The 21438-nt window shown below is 45.1% G+C and overlaps 1 protein-coding gene across 1 annotated transcript in view; it reads right to left on the bottom strand.

Annotated features, from left to right (window-relative positions):
• arhgap12b (Rho GTPase activating protein 12b) overlaps nucleotides 1-20818 on the bottom strand; it is a 33271-nt gene extending 12453 nt beyond the window's left edge. Inside the window, exons 1-4 of the mRNA XM_019873797.1 lie at nucleotides 20672-20818; nucleotides 16805-17578; nucleotides 1896-2171; nucleotides 1028-1168 (exon numbers count right to left, since the gene is read on the bottom strand). Of these exons, the coding sequence (XP_019729356.1) occupies nucleotides 1028-1168; nucleotides 1896-2171; nucleotides 16805-17482 (1095 nt within the window). The 5' untranslated portion in view covers nucleotides 17483-17578; nucleotides 20672-20818. The remainder of the gene's footprint in view (nucleotides 1-1027; nucleotides 1169-1895; nucleotides 2172-16804; nucleotides 17579-20671) is intronic.
• Between the last annotated feature and the right edge of the window lie 620 nt (nucleotides 20819-21438).

Here is a 21438-nt window from a genome sequence, read left to right as displayed (position 1 = left end):
ACTTGGACTGCTTCTATCCCATCTGATTTAAATGAGGGTAACCTCGTCATTACTCCAATGACCACCATTGACAATTGACATTTTTTTTTGTATTTGTTTAATCATTTTATGAAACTATGTTTTGTTGAAATTAAATGAATTTAGGATATGATACTTGGACACAGGCATGGGTATTTCTGTTTGAGTAAATGTGTAATGTAAATCAGGTCCATGTGGTTACCCAAAAGACTTCGGGAATTAGATCGGCTGACAAGACCTCTGCATATTGAGTAATCATGGTGAGTCAACTACTCTATCATCGTTTGTGTCAGGCTGGCCGAGGTATTTGTTAGCCATTTGCGAAAACTGTACTTGTGTGCCCGGCGATTCTTGTGGCTCTCCCCAGCTCCAGTGCCAGATCCATCGAGAGCTGGATAACGGCCGAAAGCAGCCACAGGAGCTAACACTTGGGACTTCTCTGGCAGAGAAAGAGCCTGAGTCGGTGTGCACAGGCGAAAAGTTCCGACTTGACATAATCGGTCACGCATTGACACACAGCTTGGGATTCGGTACCACTCTTCTTGAAAATGGTTGGACTCTCTTTGATTCTTGAGTTGCTCACATTGAGCAGTACAGCGAAGGTGTGGTCATACTTGTTGCCCCCTTGCTCAGTGTCTGCATGTTGGGGTTCACTCCAGGAGATGAGAAGGTAGCCTATCTCCACCTTTAGGTGGGGCAATAGGTTCGAATTATTCTTTGTGCCTATTTAACAAACAGTAGATCAGCGTACCCATGAAGGCCGTGCACAAATCGGACATTCAGAGATTGTAATGTATAGTATGTTTGCTTAGAGTGCGCATGCATCGTCTGGAGTGTTGTTATATATATTTTGACGCGCATTACCATTTCCACGCAACATCTTTGAGCCAAAATATGTTTGTTTTTTTTTTTTTTGTTTTGTTTTTTGCCCTTGATATTGTTCAGGCCAGCGGAGAAGGAAGGCCCTTGCTGGCACCGATCGCCCAACGACTTTAAAATGACACCGCACCTTCTCTTGTGTGTATTCGGAGACGTAAAGGGTGTGTCCATGCTCATCCAGTTCCTCAGACCAGCCTCTAGGGGGCGACCCATACTGGCTGTCAGACTGGCTGGAATGGGTGCTGTGACAGTTTTCTTCAGACGAAAGCAGCTATTCAAAAAAATAAAAATAAAAATAATCATAATCATAATAGTACAGTTTTCTTCAGACGAAAGCAGCTATTCAAAAAAAATAAAAATAATCATCATCATAATCGTTATAACAGTGCACAGCTAATTAACAGAAAACGATATCATTTTATATCTGCTGTATTGCTGTAAAAAGTGTGACATAACGGCTTGTTTGAAACTCCAGCCCAGTTTTGTACCAAAACCATCTAGTCGGTATGATCCAAACCCGATGATGAATAGAGACTTTCAAGAATAGGAAGCAAATCATTATAATTTCGTTCCTGGATAGTTATCCAAACAATCAGATCATTAAGATTGTCAACCAGAGACAGTGGGACTGATTGATGGAGCCCAGCTTGCATTTTAATCTCTTCAACCCCATTCAATAATGCAATGTAGCAAAATACCACATGGTGGTGCTGTCCGACTGTCAAGAATTCAAAACTGAACACTGTCAGCTTCGTTTCTGCTTATAATAACCAAAAATTACATTTTAAGTGTTGTTTTACTTTTTAGGCCTGCCAACCCTGTGCATCACTCAGTAGTGTTTTTACAACTGGACTTGACTGAATTCCTATAATTCCTCTCAAATTTGCCAAGGGGAAGTTCTCTGAATATGAATGTGCCACAGAACCATATAATGCAGCGTAGAACATCACGCCTCAGAAGAAAGCCAACCTGAGGTTTTTGTCTTTGTCCTGGCTTACCTCGCTCTCTGCTGTGCCTTGGTGGCCTTCTCCTCGGAAGCTGCCGGTGCTGCCGCTGGCGTCCCGGGTGCGCGGCGGTTTCCACGTGCGCTCCCCCGTAGCCCGGTTATAATAGAAATGCCTGCCACTCAGGTCTTTGTGGGTCTCCCAGTCACCGTGGATGTGGAGAGGTGAACCGGAGGGCACAGGCGGAAGGCTGGACTGAGAGATCTTAAGCTCCTGGAGGTTGGTGTAGACCGGCGAGTCTGACCTGCCTTGACCCGTTGGCGATGTGGTCTGCAGAAGGAATCAAAAACAAGCCAGGAGATGAGGGTATAAGATTAGAGCTATCGTACATATTAAAGGACAGTATTTCAAATGTTTGAATTATTCAATGCTCGAACACAATTTCAGCAAAAAAAAAAAAAAAAAAAATGCACATGACAAGTGATACACAATTTAATGGCATATTAATGCTTCAAACCCAAAGAACATTTTTTTTCGTCTCTCAGGATGAAAGCCCTGGCAACAGCCGAAGGTCACTTGACAAAAACGAGAAAGCATCTCGTCTCCATGGCTACAGCTCATCTCATCATGATCAAGGCTCTTCGGAACGCTTGTGAAAATTATCTTGGGGGGCTGGAGACGGACGGTTGCCAGCACTGGATATAGTCCAAATACCAAACGGGCAAAAAGCAAACAGTCAAAGAGTTCATTAAAAGAGAACACATCACTACTTCGGAAAAAGCTTTACCAAAACGCAGAGGTGCCCATGTTTCACTTTCGACTGGTTTGTGGCCTTCAGAGAAGAGACGGGAGAGGCCTTATTGTCCCCTTAAAAAAAATCAAGCCGCAAACTGGAACTAGATGTGATGTCACGAAGACCATGCGTGTCCTTTGCTGTGGTTCTTTATAGACGTAAACAAAAAAAGCCGTAAGCCTGACGCGTCATATGGTGAGACAAAACCCGGAATAAATGCTTAATTTGAAGTCAGCATCAAATACTTTCCTGCTAATGTCTCTTCACACAGCATTTTAAGCCTCCCTGGAATTCAATTAAAAAAAAAATAAGCACGCTCATAGAATTCTTTTGCAGATCACCTTGTATCCAGTGATGCTCACAAATACGTCATCATCCTCCTCACCGGCCCTCCTGTAACCTTTGAATGCACGGCGCATAGTGATGCGGGCTGGCTGCCAAGCAGGACCGGAAGCACATTGACCCTTGCCCTTCACCTCTCTCAAACGCACACGAGCCAGACAGAAAATGAAGGGAGTGAAAAGCGCAAAGAGCAGTGGGCTTTATCTCTCAAGTGCACACTGCAGTGGCACAACAGGAAATGGTGTTGAAATATTAAGATCCTTTTTTTTTTTGCAAGATTAGGCAGCCCTCTTGGGGTGAAGAACCATATTTGGTAGCTTGGGTGGGTGCTTCAACATTTACTCTCCATGCATCGATAGGAGGTAGCACAACAGGATGATTTCAAATAATCAACAGCTTTGATTAATTCTCAGAAATGCAGCTGAGTCACTCTGGACTAGTTTGTGGCCAAAAAAGAACAACAGTTGTGGTAAATTGAGTCACTTCAATAGCAACTCTCCTGGGCCAGAGTCTGATGTTAAATGAGACACTGGCATTTATAGTGCGGTTCAGCACATCGCAGACAAATGATCCCATCAAATTGACAACAATGTCAACAAAAATAATGAGCCGACTGTCAAATTATTCATTCACAAACATGGCAAACGCTGTACCAGCTCTTCGTAGTACTCATCTTTGTTATTTTGGAGGCACTGGGACAGAGCCCTGCTACAAATAGCAAAGAATCGATTGGTGGATAATTGGCATGACCCTAACAGTTCAGAAATTGCCTATAGATGACAAAAGATGTCAGAAAAGTACTAAAGGAAGCTCCTCAAGTCATTCCAACAGTTCTTGGCACCAAGCTGCCACCAGATGGCCTTAGTATAGAAATAGCAAAAAAAAAAAAGAGTTTCAACAAATAAAGGACAAAAAGCAAATACCCAAACTGTATCTTTATTGGCACATTTGCATGTTTGTTTGAGGCAAATAGATGCTGCAAATGGGGCTGCAAGTAGCTGATGGACACCGCAGGTCTCTGACAGGTAAGTGAATGTGGAAAGGACACATGGGGGAAGGGAAGAGTAAATGAGGCATGGATGGAGTCAGGCTCAGGGCAGCGGTGAGCAGAGAAGCGTGCGTGTTATTGAATACAAAAGAGTCTTCATCGCGGCGTTAGCATGTCTGGAAAGTATCCGCTGACAATTGGCCAGCAAATGAAGCCACTGTGTGTACATGCTTCTGTGCTAATATGGTTTCTGCAGTTAGTGGCATGTTGGGACAAAGTAATAATGTTTTCCTTTTGCCTTTCCTCGGCAGCCTCATGTCCCACTGCGCTTGTATTGTCAACGCAAACGACTTATGCCTTACACGGTGTTGTAAATTAAACCATAAATAACGTGAAAGCAGGAGCGGGTCAAGGTAAGGGCAGTGGAGATGGTGTTTGCAGTACTAGCGCATGTCCGCTTGGTGACTCACACGAGCTGGGGTGAGAGGCCTTGCGAACTGGATGGTGGGGGTCTCCATCCAAAGACTGTGGCCCTGCTGAAGCGGTGTGAGGGGGGGAGGGGCTTCTATATATGCACACATGGCGAACCGCTCTGCTGCATCACCCTGCACTCTTTGGAACACGTGGTGCTTGTGCAGCATTTTGCCCAAACTCCATTCAGTCGGCTCGATGCAGCATTTTTTTCTGAGCGCTGCCATTGACGTTTTTGTTTTTTTTAGCAGAGGAGCATTTTCCGACGTTAGCTAGTGGACGCTTTGCCACACGCTAATTGATGAACAACTACAGTGAATGCAGGCGTGTCATGAAGCATCAAAAGGTAGCGGGGGTGGGAGTGGGGATGGGGGGGCAGGGGGGGATTGGCAGGTGCTCGCATCGCGGCTGAATCATTTATGCATGACGAATTGGACAAATGGGGACAGGGAGTGTGAGATTTTAGTGTGTCATTTCACATACTTTGTGGTGTTAGATGTAGTCACACAACAGAGACACACACACACACACACACACACACAAAGAGAGTACGCATTACGCATGAATGATGGCGATTTAAAATTCTGCCTTACTGCTCAGTATGATTGCCAGCTAGTGCGGAGAGACTGGTGAAATTACCACATACAGCCCCGCATCTCCCTGGAAACATTGTGAGACAAGTAGCTCGCTCCAAATATGCTGGTGCCAAATGAGTACAAATAGTTAATGCCTGTGAACGGTTTCCGATGGAACTGCGCTGAAAAGCACGCAGTCTATTGTGTTTTTATTTCAACATTACAGTCGGGGCACCATGACAACCCGCCATCCGCCAACTTAGAAGTAAAGTCGTTGAAATGTCACAGTACAGTATTCAATTAACTTGGTCGTTTGATATCGCCAAAGCCGATGAATGAAGTGAGCCTGCGTTCACATTTTGCAAGCCGTTTTACCAATGGTGAATGGGAAATTGTGATCGATCAAATTGTGAAAAAAAAGAGGTCATTCAGCTTCATGTTGGACCTTACAGCTTCTACGGTAAGCTTTCATGGAAATATCCCCGCAGTAGGACATGAAAATGTTATTCTGCGACGACCGGTGTCACAGCTCAGATCATGTGTTCATCTTTCCCCTAACTGTGTTGCATAATGCGATTGTGTAATTGAATTAGAGAAGACTGGTTCGAGGAAGAGTGGCGCTCCTGGCTTAAGAGGTGCATTGCTGAGGGAGGGCTTTGCGGCTATGGGGGCACCCAGTCAACAAAGTCACTTCCCTCTGAGTGTTAGAAGATAGGCTGTAAGTTTAGAGGGCATGCCCCCCCCCCCCTAACCATCAATCTATTTGGCTCCCTTTGTTCTTTTGTCCAAAGTCGTCCCTTGCCTTTTGCCACACAGCTCTTCCCCCGGTATCTTCTGGATATTCTCTCCGCAAACTAAATGTTCTGTTCCCCCCCCCCAAGTGCATCTTGAATCGAAGGTATAATTCAACACGATACCTTGTTGATCATTTTCGGCTTGGCCTCCGCTCAGACAACGCCCCACTGCCCCCTCTCTTCGCTCTCTCCCACTGCTCAAGGAGGTATGATGCTCCCGATGATGGTCGTGCCCATACGACAGGATTAACCTACATTTCCACCTCGATGAGCATCAGTCAGACCACATTCGCCCGCTCGCCCGTCACCGCATTTGTGGCATATTGCGAAGCCAAACTGCCTCTGAGCCAGAAGATTGTTGAAACGTTGGCATGCATATGAGCACAACAAAGCACGCTTGGGACACACACACAAACACACAGACTGTTGAAGTGGACCAGCCATCAATTGCAGTGTCAAATTGAGCTGCGCGAAACAGGTTGAACAGAAAGAAAATGCTAATTATATTCAAATATGGCCTTCACTCAATCTGCGTCTTCAAGCATATGGCGACCAGAGAGAGAGAGAGAGACGCGACTAAGGCCCATGAAGTCAAAGATGCGGAAAGTGAGTCAGCATCTTTTGGGTCAGACTCGGCAGGATGACGACAGCTAATTTAATTTCACAGATCGGAGCGTTTGACAAGGCTGGCAACTTGACTGTGACGTGCGCAATTAACCTTTTAGTCCTGAGCTGATAGCATTAAAATGTCAGTCAACACACAGTTGAGAAAGACGGCTGAGGCTGTTGCTCGGATACTACAGAAAAAAACAAACACCTTCTGTAGAGACAGAATGAAACAACGTATATTGATGTAAAAGCCTCAGAGCAATTGATCGTTTGAGTGACAGTATTTGATTGGATTTTCCTCCTGCGACGTAAGCAGGGACAGATTTTGAGGACAGGGGGAGCCTGCAGCCATGCTATATGTGCATATGGGCATGCTGTTGTTGGTCAGGGAGCACAACATTCTTGCAGTGAAGCTGGCGGTTCTGCAGCATGAGCAGGACGTACATCAAGCAAACAAATTCTATCTGGGACAAGATGTTCAACGGTTATTTCAGAAGCACCCAATGGATCAAAGATTTCCAGCTTCTATTTGGGGCTCAGCTCAAGTTAGAGCGTAAAATCAAACGCCACTGAGCCAGATTCTGACTGACACCCACTCTTGAGTCCCGTTCCTCTTTTTAAATCATGAAGTGACATCCCTGAAGCATTTACGAAAATCTGGGCAAATATCGGCGAGCAGCAAAAGAAGTGTTCTCGTTTCTGGTCCAAGGAGTCAAAACATCCAACAGAATCTATCCGAGTGATCTTTGCGTAGTCTGTCAGCCAGTCTGGCACTGACAGGCTCTCTTGTCTCTTTGTGAAACAGTTCCACAGACAGCTTCCAACCGAGAAGCACGGGAAAATAATGAATGCGTGGCTGACAAGATGTACAAAGGACGACGATCAGAACAGATGCACGCGCCACGCTATTTACTCTCTGGGGATTGTCTCGGTCTGTAGACAAACACAGAAAGGGAGTCACTGCGAGCAGACTTTCCTCTCGATGGGTACTTCCCCCTTCCTCGAACATACTCTTAAAGCTACGTGGAAGCATAACAGTCACAAAGTACCTTCTGTTCTCCAAATAGTGAGAAAAACAGCCAGGCGGACGTGCATGGGGGCAGGATGAAAGCGCCGCACTGCAATCTGTTCCTCACACAACTATGCAAAAAATAAAAATGGCAGAGAGAGGAAGTGATTCTCTTTGTCCAGTATAAAGCAGAATGCTGAATTCTGAAATCGGGGTTGGTACGGTTTACCATGCAGATCAATGCTACGTAATAATTACGGATAGTCATTAGATGAAATGTTCTCGTGGGCTGCGGGGAATCGGTCAGTAGACATTTCAGGCAATAAATTCAACCATTTTTTTTTTCTTTCCCCAGTAATGATTATTTTGTCTCCCCCGTTGCAGGAATTCGACTTCGCAGCACTCCATAGTAGGCAGCTGAGATTTCAAGCCTCGAGTTAATGACTAATCCTGACCTAAAGCCTACAGCGTGATTGGTCTGAGCCAATTATACAAGGTCCCCTCCCCATTTGCTGATTGGCTGGCGAGATGCGGAGTGGGGGTAGGGGGGGCGGGATTGATGAAACTGGAGGTCTTGATGGGAAAGCTCAGACCCAATTAATCAATTAATATGACTGGCAGAGACGCTGGAGACGCAATTTTTCATTTACTTGACTATTATCATGGGAGTATGGGTAAAAATTAATTTTTCGTTCATTTTACTTTAAAATGCCCGCTCTTTTTGGGGTAGGTAAATTGTTGGCATTTGTCATTGTTAGTCTGGTTGCCATCTTTGTTCTGTGCAGCTTTATGTAGTATATAGGGAAGTACATGTGGCAAATATCACTGTGACGATGACTTTGAAAAATAATTATTTATTTGACAGGGTTTTAACTTTTTAAACAATAACAGCATTAGAGTGAGTGTTGGCAGAGTGATCCAACCAGATTGACATCAATTCAACTAATACATTATACAGTAAATATTGGCAGCTGTCTCGGCCCTCTGGAGCTGATGAGTCACTATCCGCTCAAGGACATTGTGTCGAGGTTTTTGATGTATGATGAGATCAGTGACAGCGTGTATATATACACTCGACAACGTAAGCGTGACGAGCGAGCGGAGCGATGCGGGTGCAGAGACAGCGAGGGAGACAAGGGCTCTTGGTACGGAGTGAAACAAAAAGAAATCAGTGGCCCTCATGAACCAAACACAGCGATATTCGTGCAAAGTGGACACTTTCACTTTTTGTTTTACACAGCCAAGCTTCCTGAACACAGTTGGAGTAGATGCATTTGGAAGACTTTGTGCACACCATTATTGGTGTTTTTTTTTTTTAAAGGTCAACTGTGAAGTCATTTTAGAAAATCCCAAATGAAATATGTTTATGTCAAAAGTAATTCAACAAAATACATGCAATAAAGCATGAAAAAAATGATTGCTTTATCGATTTCCCGAAGTGAGATCTTTACGAGCGTCCCGGAAGTGTGATGTCATCAAGATATTATCAACTAAAGATTTGTTTCCATCATTTGCCCTCAGAGTTGTTGTCCCCTTTAAAAAAACAAAACCAATTTGCATCATTATCTGAAGAGCTGACTTGCAAACTTCACAACGGGTATTTTGACGCAAGAAACTGTTCGGAACTGCTGGTTGAGTCATCGTGTCAAGAAGCAATCCAAAAGCCCATGAACTAGCAAGGATGATGATTATATGTACAAGTGACAATTACATCCAAGACACAGGCGCTCAAATGAATTAATTTTGCGGTTGTAGCAACAAACTGTGACAAGATCAACTTACAGTACACCTGGTCTACTTTTACCTCAGCCAAGCAGCCTAAGCCGTATATCACATTCACTCAGCGGCTCCTTGGCCATGACAGAAAGCTTGCTACTCACAATGTAGTGTGGGCTCCTCAGGTAGGAAAACATTGTCCAAAAACGTCAATTCTGGCGACAACTAAGGCTATCCAAACAGGTGCAAGGAGGCTGCGGGAGCTTATTCACCTTATCTGCATTGGGAATGTCGTCCAATGGATGAGAAGAGACGACAGTGGCTGATTAAAGGATCTTAAGAGATCTATTTCGAACCATGGCGCTTAAACGGGAACACTCATTAGCAGACTGACCTGACTACCTTGCACAGAAGGAAACGCGGAGGAAGAGACAGAGAGAGGGCAAAACAGATGAAGGAGAAAAATGGAAAAGTAAAAAAAAAAGAGACAGAGGGGATTGCTTGACAGGTGGCCATGCTCAAAGTTCACTCAAAAGGCCAAAATAGGTTCGAGGTTGCGACCCTGGAGCCATAACGTCTGTGGTTCACACGCTCTATTTGCACCCACAACTGAAAATATAGATGAGAGAACTTTTGGATGTTTGAGCCTGATTACTAACAAAAAATTTAAAAAAAGGAAACATATATTTGAAATGAGAAAGGTTTCCGTATTGAAAAAAAAAAAAAACTACACGACAGCCACCCACAAAGGAAATGAAAACTTCCTCACAGACAACCAGTAGGTTGTGGTCCACTTTATGAAAGCACATCCAGCCTTTGAAAACGTTTAAATTCAAGAAGTGGTCGGCTTGAGGGACAAGATTCGGTCATTGCATACGGTGATTTTTAAAAAACAAAAAACAAAAAAAACAACAACAACAACAAAAAAGTTTGCACTGCAAATTCAGGATGTAGCCTGTCTCTCACCCAAAGACCCGAACGAAGCATTATAGAAAATCGATAGCCGGATGCTAAATTGTAATTTTTGCTGTAAAATGCAGTTGAATGTTAGTTTTGTCATCTCAATCTAGTGAAGTGCGGAGGAGGCCCTTGGGTATGGCTTGACCACGAAGAAACGGAAACTAGCGGTCATGGAGTCGAGTGGACAGAGTGGATTATTTTATGGATCGGCGCGTTTGGGCTGAGAGAGGCTGTCAGCAGGGACTCCGTACCGATTGGGCTGACATGTTCACAGCTCTTTCAGTATGAGGAAATGGAATTGGCACAGGCAGAGAACGAAAACCCAGAACACAGCAGGAGGTCCGGTCAACTCATTTTCGTCCGCTCTCCCTTTGGGCACAGCGTGGGGACCAAATAACAACAACAAAATCACGGGTAGCACAGATTTAACTTCAAGTAAAAAAAAACAAAAAAAAAAAACGACGTCAATGTAAGCAGTCTTTGCCAAACAACACTCATTGGTTAGCGGACCAGCTCGCCAATCCTTTCCCCTCCGTGTCAGAGAGAGGTCTGCCTTGTCATCGACAGAGCAAGTCACATGCTGAGAGTCAGAAAAATAAACTGCATCATCAGCAGACGACACCCACCCTGACATCATGACCACGTCTTTTTTTTTTTTTTTTCAGCGCCAGACAGATTAATCATCCTCACACTTGATGCCCTACACTGTAAAACTAACTTCCACTGTCGTGAAACTTGCATTTGTCTCCGACTATTTCTCACTTTCACTTCCCGGTTTTTCTATTAAAAGCCGTTCCCAGGAGGACGGCCTTGACCTCCCAGTGAACCATAGCGCTTCGGCATGTCGTGCCAATCCGATTTCCTCACTTTCACATTTACCTAAAATGAAAGTCACGTCTGCAACGACGGTTCTATGAATCCCGGGGCATGCTGTCATTGAAGCAGCGCCCTCTGGTGGTCAGCAGGGATGAAATAGAACTTTTGAATCACATCAAAAGCACAAGTTTCACTTTGAAAATTCCACCTGGGTTGTCTCATCTTTTAAATATCCTGTAATGCATTTATTGGCAAATGCGGCGAAATAGACTGTCATCAAATGCATGTCATTTAGTCATCAAAAATCAAAAGGAACCCGAACTTTCCTTCAACCATATTTAGCATCGAGACGAACAGACTACGTGACATAAAGGAAGGATTGTTGAAACATGGCGCATGATGGCATGAGTTGAAGGGGCGAGGGGGGGGTTACAGAGCGGTTTAACGCAGGAATGTGTTGGACACAACCCCTTAATCCAGATATGTAAGAAGATTGCATTCTAGTAGTATGCGTGCGAGAAGGGTGGGAGGGTTTGTGGGGGGGTCTGTCCAGGCTCGGACTGAGCTCTAAGCTTCTCCGTCCCACGGCCGGTGGTGCGCGGCGCTCACAAAGGGCCTTTAACACATTTTACATGATTAGGTCAATCTGGCTTGACCTTTCTGTGTGGTTTCATCCGCAGATGACAATGCTTAGCTCGGTCGAAAGAGTACAGGCGGAAGTAGAGAAATGATAGAGAACACGGGATTCAATTGGAAACTTAGACAATGATTGTTCTTTTCCACCACCAGTTGAAAAGGTCATTATGGCTGCTCTTTCTTAGGTCATTATATATAATTCACAAAAAGACGAAAAAATAATGTTAAAGAGAGGTCAAATTGGGAGGCAAGTCAATTGTGTGACCAAAATTCTGAGGGTATTGTGTTGTACTAAGGTAAGGCGAGGTTAAATTAATTCTTCCTTCCATTCTGGCTATAATAGAGATTTTTTTACATCTTGGACAGAATCTTAGACATTATCAGAGAAGAAAAATAATAAATCAGCCGTAGCATAATCTACCTGTGTGTGTTCTGTAGCATTCCAAGTATGAAGTGCATCTGTTACCACCTGGCATATTCGTATCCTTCATGGACACTGACAGTGTTGCTCTGTCAATCATTAAGGCTCTGTCTGACTAACCGCTTGCATGGGGTGTCTTTGTGCACTCAAGACAACCCCAATCAGCCTCCCAGTATCTCCGTTTTAATCCAGGAGCTATTTTGGGGAGCTTTGAGGAAACGTGCAGAGACGTACTCGTATCCCCAAAAGGCGGGGCTTTAAAGGAAGACCCCCTAGCGAGCTGAAAGCCCAACTGAGCGCAATTATGCCAACAGTGCTTGTGTCGTGTTGCAATTGGATTTGTGCGGAAATAACTGTTATGTTATAAAACTATAAAGCGGGCCCCAGACTCATCCGCAGCATTGTCGTCGTTTCGCGACAGAAGTTTCTGCAAACACAGAAGCCCTGATTGAAGTGCACCATTTACACACCGTGATAAGTGATAAATTAGGACGAAAGTTAATCACTTACAATCCCAAAGTCGGGATATATTCAAGAGGGATATACGACTTTCCTCATACAGAAAACAAAACCAAAACCCCCCCCCCAGCTTTGCACAAGGAAGCCATGCGGAGAAAAACACCATTGCTAAATGACTTGCCCGTCTCATGATATACAGTTTCACAAGACAAACAAGGGAAAGGGAGAACGCAAAAGGCTGAGTGCACGAATAGCTTGACCTGTCTACTCACCCAAAGAGTTGGCCACTGGGGGGAAAAGGCTATATCAGCTGTTCAAAGGCCTCTGAAAACATCTCGTCTCAGTTATGTAACTGAGCTTTGAGCACGCGAGTGTCTTGGGCATCCCAAATTATATCTAAACACAGACCTCCGTTGAAAGGGAGCTAGAATTTGGCTCAACGAATCTCTCGCACTTGATAAAACACAAGAGTCAAATAATGTGTTGTATGTAACACCACGGTTGTGTGCCAGCGTCCCACTTCCCTAAGACGTGATACACCGATATACGTACAACAACAAGGTCTGGATGACAACACAAGACGCACTTGCTAGCTTGCTTCAAGCGGATCGCAAAGGAGGACAGCGGCAGGTGGAAGCTGGGGAAAGATAGATCGCTGTGCGACATCAAAAGCACAGCAGTCAGGTAGTCTTACCTTCTCCGGATACATGCTTGGCCAGTCCACCAAGTGACATTAGTGAGCGAGGCCCAGAGAGAGCCGCGGTGACAGACAGGAGAGGGATTGACTGACCCATATAGAGAACTGGGGAGTGAGAGGAAAGAGAACGATGCTTCACCATCATTCGATCCCGAAATTATGGCGAGGCTGCCTCTCCACTGGAACTGGCATGACAGTTGAGTTGGCACCACTGTAGTTGCAAATTAAACTGCACAAATCTGTCCCTTGCACGTAGCAGCCGGCGGATCTCAAATTTACGACTCACGGGCCAAGTGCCGTCAACCACGTAATATTTCATGTGGCCTGCGAAAGGCATCTTTATAGTTTTAAGAACATTTGGTGGGGTTTGGACATGTGAGAAAGTTGTAATTGGGTGTGTCCATTTACAATTTTTGAGGTCAAAAAGTACATACGGTTGTTTGTTTACATTCCTTTTAGAAGTCTTGTGAAAATACCGATAACTGTGACAATTTTGGACGTGATGAATGTGCCATGAAATTTCCCCCCTAAATGTTCTAATTGTCAGCACTGAAAATGACCAACTTATCAAAATAGAAAATGCCACCAAAACAATGTTAATTTTGAGTCATTAACTGGAGAATTGTAAAGTTATGATCCCAGTTTCGTGATGACTAAACTGCAAAATACATTAATAAAATAGAGATGAAAGATTCTAAGCGCTTCAATATACATATTTTGAAAGGAGTTTTTAATCCTTAACCCTCAAAAACAGACAGGATTCTCCAAGCATGATTTGTCAACATCAGTTCAGGTTGTCTTGAAGGCTGAGCCGCCGGGGGTTTGCAGATTTAATCCTCTTCTTCTAAAGCAGAAGGTACAGATCAGAATTGTGGGCGGTTGGAGAACAAAAAAACAAAACAAGGTGGACACAAGGTCCAAGAGCAGGCTCGCAGAAACTGCATGTTTGTTAGTTTCCTGACTGTTGCACTGCCCTTCACCGAGATTACTCCAGACAAGAGCGTCAAAAACAATGACTCGAGAAGCAAAGAGGTGGGAGGTTGAAAATAGGAAGCGGTGCAGACATCGTAGAAGAGAGACCGAGGAGGGTTCCAGACAGCGAGAGGAAAGACAGGGTAAGGAGGCAAGGGAGCAGACCGGAAAAAAGCGCTCACATGAACACAGAAGATGCACTATTAGCTCAGCATCGGATTGGATTAGATTACGAGCAGTCTGGTGCCTCACTGTTGATGAGAGGACGGCCTTTCCTTGACTTTCTTTTTCCTCACTGTACAGCACTGTGTGTGTGTGTGTGTGTGTGTGTGTGTGTGTGTGTGTGTGTGGACAAGAATGTCAAATCTGCATTTTAAAACTTTTTCCTCACTGTACAGCACTGTGTGTGTGTGTGTGTGTGTGTGTGTGTGTGTGTGTGTGTGTGTGTGGGCACCAAGACAAGAATGTCAAATATGCATTGGAAAACAAGCTCGGGCCTCCTTTTCAGCTGCCATGGGAGTAAGCCTATTGGCTAAACAGAGATTACAGGGCACGGAGAGACAAGACATACGTACGGGTTATATCTGTTTTTGAACTGGGCCCATTATGTAAGAGTATGCATTTACTCGACCTCGCTTCAAAAGATGTCCACTTCTTGGAACGTAGCTAAGCCACTCTCGAAACATTTGAGCTATCTGCCAAAGGAACCGTTTCTGTCAACGCATGCACAAACTGTGGCATTTTGTAGGTTTAGGAACAGCTTGTTTCTAAACAGTCAACCCAAAAGCTTCCCCAAGAGACTTTGTGTGCTCCGGCCCATTTGTTTTAGAAGACCAACACATCCCTTCAGCCAATCAGGTGTGTTGGAGGAGGGAAACATGTAAAACATGCAGGATAGTAGCCCTTGAGGACGGGAGTTTGAGAGCGCAAGTGAGAAAGACAGACAGCAAGGGTGAAAGGCCAGCTGTGGGGGCGGGGGGGAGTTTGACTGTATGAAGCAGCATTGTGGCGGGGATGGGGGGTTGGTCTCTCAAGGTCGTACGCTGCTTCAATCACATCGTGGAATGAGTGAGTGCATGGCTGACCACTGGCTCCACAGGGCATAGCCACAGACGAAATTTAAGAAAAAAAAAATCACTTTGGACCAATACATCTTCCACTTGCATGGTGACACATCTTTGAGAGCGGAAAAAAAGATGATTTGGTCTTTCACGCATGACCGCAGGGGAACGGTGTGTCCGTTTCATTATGTCACTGTGATTTGGAAAGAAAGTACCATGAGCGAGTCACACTTGAGTAATATTCAAACATGCGAAAATGATCACCGAAAATCAACAACCTTCGTGGTGATATCGTGCAAGAGGATTTCAAAGCAAGTGAATAGAAAGCGTGGCGCGACGCAGCGAAGTTAAGGATCACTTGGAGATCAGATCTAAATCAATTACATGTGGCCAGGTGGCACTGCAGCAATCTTTCCGTCAAATCAATTCCTTCTGACCTTTCCAAAATGAAAGCCTCATACTGGCTAAATCAACAGGATTTGACTTCTCCTTCGGGTGTCATCAAAATAAATAAATAGAAATAAAAACATGACAGGGTGCCTGTTAAGATGCTCAAGATGACATTTTTCAGGAGTTAGTATTTTTTCTGTGGGTGCAAAAAAATATCCGTAACTTAGCAAAGACTGGAGGTAGAGTTTAAAAAAAAAGGGGGTGGGGGGAGGAGTGGGGGAATCCCCTGCAGGGTCACTCACTTCCCTGGCAACAGGCCAAGAAGGACAAACTAACACTGAGACTAAGAAAGGCAGAACAGGGGAGGGAGGAAGCGGGGAGCGGGACCCACCTGCCTCTGAAACTACAAACAGCACAGAGCCACATCGCAGTTTTGGCTAAAGCTGTCTGCCTCTTATCGGCACTGTTCAGTGCTGAAAAAAAAAAAAAAAACAAATCCACACATTTAGGAGTTGTCCATGCAAATGCAATGCAAATGGGGGGGAAAATGCGTTTGATTTGGCAAGTGGTTTGACAGGCGTGAAATTCAAAAAGGTTGGTGTAGGACTGGCACAACCCCTCCACCAAAAAAAAAAAAAAAAAAAAATCTGCCATTTTCTCGCCCCAAGAGAACATTTCAAAGGATGTCAATAATGACTGAGCTAACTATCTTGGGGCTAACCCGTGGTCGAGCGTGTTGCATTCTCGCTCTCCTTCACTTCATGACATTCACACATACACAGCCTCTTTCACACAGTGGTCCCCACAGTGGGCGACTGGGGGCTACAGACGGATCCTCCCTCTGATATGACCTACTTTCCATTCAAGCCTGCCTCTCTTTGTTCGTACCATGGTGGAGGAGGCTTCTGCCGCCCGGGCAACAAAGAGCACAAGCAGCATTTGGAGACTTCAAACTAGCTGACCCTGGCTGGATAAAGCCACCACAAAGTGGCTGGACCACTCCTGCTTTTTCACGAAGTGGGGAGAGCCTGCGATTTCTACGGTTTCATTCCTCTCCTCCCGTCTATACAAGACCAGTCTCGGTTACCAATCAGCTAACGTCACCAAAAATGAACCGAAATGGATCCAAAGTTGTAAACAGACGAGTAAGCTGTAAAACTAATCCCCGAGCAGATCAGTGCTTTAAATCACCCACAATTGCACACAGCAGAGTTTGAGGAATCGGCACATTTAGCATATGAGTTCATGTCTTACCTGCATGTGTTCTGTTGAACTGCTACTGAGCTCATCGCCGGACTCCGAGTCGTTGCGGAGCTTGCTGAGTCCGTTTCCTGGTAGGTCACATTGCGGTGAGGTCTTGTCACTGTCTGGACTTCTGCTGTGGCGGTTCTCCTCTTTGAGCGGCGGCGAGTCGGCTCGCGTCCGCGGGAGGGTTGAATTGTTGGCAAGGTGATGATTATTGTTGTTGTGAAGAAGCACCAGTTCGGCCACCACCTTGCAATGATGGGGGCTTCCCAAATTCTGATTCGCATCCTTGGGCGGAGCCGGCGGCGTGACGCGGTCTGAGGAAGGTGACGGCGTGGAGGAAGGCGACGGTCGCCCAAAGCTGGACATTTCTGGCTGCGGCCGGTTGAGGTTCTCATTTGATGCCATACAGATATCCAGAACGGTAGGTTTGGCCCTCAAGGTGGGCTTCTGTGGGGGCATCAGCGCCCGCCGCACCTCTCTGACATACTGGGCCGGCACGTAGAAAGCCTTTGCGCCCTCGTCCTTCCTCACCTGCCACCAGTCCTCATTGGTTTTCTTCACGAGGATATAGCACTCCCCCTGCCGGATGGTGACCATCTTGTCTTTGGCCTTGTACTCATAGTCATATTCCACTTCGACGTAGGCTTGACCTGGGGCAAGAGGAAGCCCATCTCTATCAGCCATGACTGTCAGGACTGTCAGTGTTTTTAGCGCCGACCTCAGCTGCTCAGCGATCCAGACCCGGAGGGCTCTTCATGTCTGACCGGGGGAACGTCTGGGCTGTGGGAGATGACACAGCTTCATGTCAACAGTTTATAATTTGAGAAAGCATTCAGCAAGTTAAAAAAAAAAAAAAAAAAGTTCATTCAATTAATTGTCCATTTTAATTGACCAACTTGTCAAGTTCCTGATCTTTGTCGATTTATTTCCCGCTGGGCCGACAAAGGAAATGTTCAGCTCCAGACCGTGCATGCAATCCGATAGCTACAATGGCTGTTTGCAGCGCGGAATTCCTGCACTGACGGCATCCAAAAATAAAAGTGTGCGTGTCATCACGTGTCCCCCCGCTGTGCTGCGACTTCACATCATTACACGCATCAATGTGGCCCATAAAAAGACCTTAATTTCAGAACAGATCAAGACAGCGTGGAAGTCAGGGGACCGGGCTACAAGAGGTCGGTTGTTGTTCAACCTGGAGGGAGAGTATGCTTTTGTCAGTTAACCCATTAACTACTGGGCCACTCCTTCAGTCCAACAGCAGCTCGTGAGTCACTGCACCACGCAAATCAGATTCTCCTTCCTCCCCCCCTAAAATAGAAGCCGCTAAGGACCGACATCCTTGATGTGTAGGCGGCAAGAGCAGGTGCTTTTAGGGAGGCGTGAGAACATGCCGCTGAATCTATAAAGGGGGCCCAACCTCATGCAGAGGAAAAATGCGCAGACACTCTGAAGCTCAGACTGACGGCCTAACACCAAGAATAGACCCGACAGTGGGGAGAGCCGTCTGGGCCTTCCATGTTTCAAGACTATGAGCAACACGCACAGTATTACATAACGGCCAGGCTTTTAAAGTGTGTGTGTGCCTTTCGGTAGTCACACATGCTTGAACACATACAACATCATCATGCCCCGGTGAACTCTCTCAAGGAACATTGGCAGTCTGATGCGGTGAATGAACTGCACGAGAGGCAGATCGTCATGTCGCCGCACACAAGCGGGCAATCTCAGAAAATGATATTAGGAAATTGCTGAGGGGGTTTACTCCTGGAACAGTAGCAGTGACACACCAACAGATAAAACTTCACAGTGAGAACCAAATGTCACGCTGTTAGGTTGACTGACGATAGCTTAATCTGTTTAGATTGCCAGCAGCGGACCTCGTCATACCACTCGCATCTGTCAGCGGATTCACACATCCGACAACGGTGACAACTCTAAAGTGGAACAGCACAGATGTCGTACAATTTGGAATTCAAGGGAAAAAAAAAATGGTTCAGTTGCATAATAGGAAAATGGTACGCACGTTTGTCTTGGCCGCTGAGCACGAACGTCAGGCGACTGAAGCATTATGTCAACTAAAATCCGCGACTATTCTTTGCGAGACCAAATTGAAATGATATTTTTGTCATATCGAAAACCATTTTCTGCAAGTGCGTCCCTTCTACAAGAACTATTGTCTGCCTAACGCAAATCCAAGACTGACACAAATTGGCAAAGAAATCTCCCTTCAGTAATAAAACTGCCTATGTTGTCTTTTTCTGCACTTCCTGGAAAAACAAACACGACAATTGTCTGGGAAAATTAATCACTGTCAACAAATAATGTAGACGTAAGGGATTCTTGGCATAATACGGATTTGACAACAGTCTAGGGGGGGAGAAAAAGCCCCGCTGTCTTAATATTTCTAGTAAAGGACATTGTTAAGCTGATTCGCTTCCTGCGAAGCTGAAGTGCAGTAGAAATTAAAAAGGAAAGTACAAATGACATAATCCTGTGAGTATTGTCGCATGCCGTTTTGCTGTTGATGCTCCATGTGTGTTAAAATAGGAGTGTTTTTTATTGTTAACACTTACCCTAATATCTATGCTGATTTCCACTAGCCTGTCTCTGGCGTTTCACAATGTATAATAGCATCAAGCTAGCGGGCATTTGTTCCACAAAATTATACGGTTTGATGTGTACTGTAAATTTCTTAAACTCTGAACATAAATGTAAAGAAGCTTAACTAACCGCTTAGTGTCAGAAAACTGCAATGAATCGTCACCAAAATGACATGAAGCATTTACCTATAAATGAGATCAAACTGTCGTGAGCGCCTAGGGAGAGGAAAATTTTGATGTCCATAAAATCCAAATATTGGGGCCGATCATTTCAATATTCTACATAAATTTTGGTTATGCTTGATTGTTGTTGTCTGACATTAAATGACTGTATATTAAGCTTTGTCTCTAGAGCGCTTCATGGGGACGGAAGGGCTTTCTGTCCATAAAAGACATTAAACAACGTGAAGCTTTTTAACAGCAAGTGATTTAGTCTGACCGGTCTGCATCAACAGTTGGATCACAACCTGTGCCTTTGTCTGCACACATCTGCAGCTCAGCCACTGTGGCAGCAAAAAAAAACACCGTGGGACTCGGACAGCCTTTGTCCCTGTGCTTCATTCAAAACAGATGTGGCATCCAGAGTAGCATCCACTCCAACATGTGCTCCTATATTGCTGCAGCTCCATTTCAATCACACTCTGCAGGTTATTATGAGTGGACGCAAACATTGTTTCTTCGTGTGAAGAAATGAGGGGCGGGGGGGGGGGGGGAAAAACTATATTGGGGCTTCAATGTGTGTGGGGGGGCTGACTGCCAGGAGGAGAATGCCTGATTCGGAGGGCGGCAGTGATGGTGGGGGCACAGGTTGGGGAGGAGGGGGCAGGGTCGCCTCCAGCCCGACAACACACAACAGGAATACGGCACAAAGAAGTTTAATCCTTGTGATTTCGTAACAAAGGCCACCGAGTCGACATGCCCGGCGGCGAGGGAAGGGCAGCCGAAGAAGAAGCACCCCCGAGTGGGCACAAGCGGCCGAGCACACCGCGAGGAAACCGCCTCAAAAAAACTCGGCGCGTGCGCTATCCGCGGGGAATGTTGGCTTAACATGTCATAGATTTGCAATGTAAAACGCCGCTCGCTATCCAGCGATTCTACGGGCATTACCTCCCGTGACAATTCCGAGGGGGCTCACGCATGGACAAAGCACGGCAGGTTCACCGACATAACAAACACACAACCTGCAACAGCGTGCATCGCAATAAAGTAACTCCAGACGCAAGCCAAAAGCCTCACGTCGACGACAGAAAATCTCTCCACGACCCGTACTAACCTTGTAAAACTCAAATGGCGTCTCTTGATGGACCTGGAGGGTGATCGTGGAGGAAGTTTTCCCTTCTAATTTTGTATGGACAGTTCCGTTTAAGTCCGCAGCGGTTCTCCAGGCTTTTCGGTCTGTTCGCAATCCCCCGCCTTGCCTGAAATTCTAATCATTTACGTGGAGCGATGCCGATCACATCCGGTCACTACTTTCACAAGAAATTTAAATAAAAGCCTGGTTAATGAAAGTGTCATTGTTTACATTAGTGGGTTTTAAACTGTTTTTCTCTCACACGTACCATCTAAAAATACTTGTACCACCATCATGACTAACATTAAAGTCCAGTAGCAAGTTGTTGTTTGACTTTCGGCTTAGTCCCTTTCAATCAGGGGTCACCACAGTGGAGTCACATCAAAAGAGGGAGGTTTAATTTCTAAAAAATACATTGATTATTACTGTAAGCCACTGTAACATTATGGAGGGTATGAACATTAAAGTTGCACCTGATTCAATCAAAAGTATTGGACACAAAAGTTTAATTTCATCCTCCTCCTCAAATAATGGCCAAAGTCATTCCTTAAGTTTTTTTTCTTCAGAAAACAAGAAAAAATAAATCAAATTCTGATTTACCTATATTTATTAATAATTGCATTTCAGGTTTAGAAATGAATGACATAGTTAACTCACAATATACTGTAGCTCAAAACAGATACCCGTAAATAGCTGTATGAGTATTTATTGAAGATAAAGAATGTAAAAGCCTTTTGAGCATTTATTTA

The sequence above is a fragment of the Hippocampus comes genome, unplaced genomic scaffold, assembly GCF_001891065.2.
Source record: "Hippocampus comes isolate QL1 unplaced genomic scaffold, H_comes_QL1_v1.1 scaffold126, whole genome shotgun sequence".
Lineage (NCBI taxonomy): Eukaryota > Metazoa > Chordata > Actinopteri > Syngnathiformes > Syngnathidae > Hippocampus > Hippocampus comes.
The sequence above is the reverse complement of the archived record's forward strand: the minus strand, read 5'-3'. Positions and strand labels throughout refer to the sequence as shown.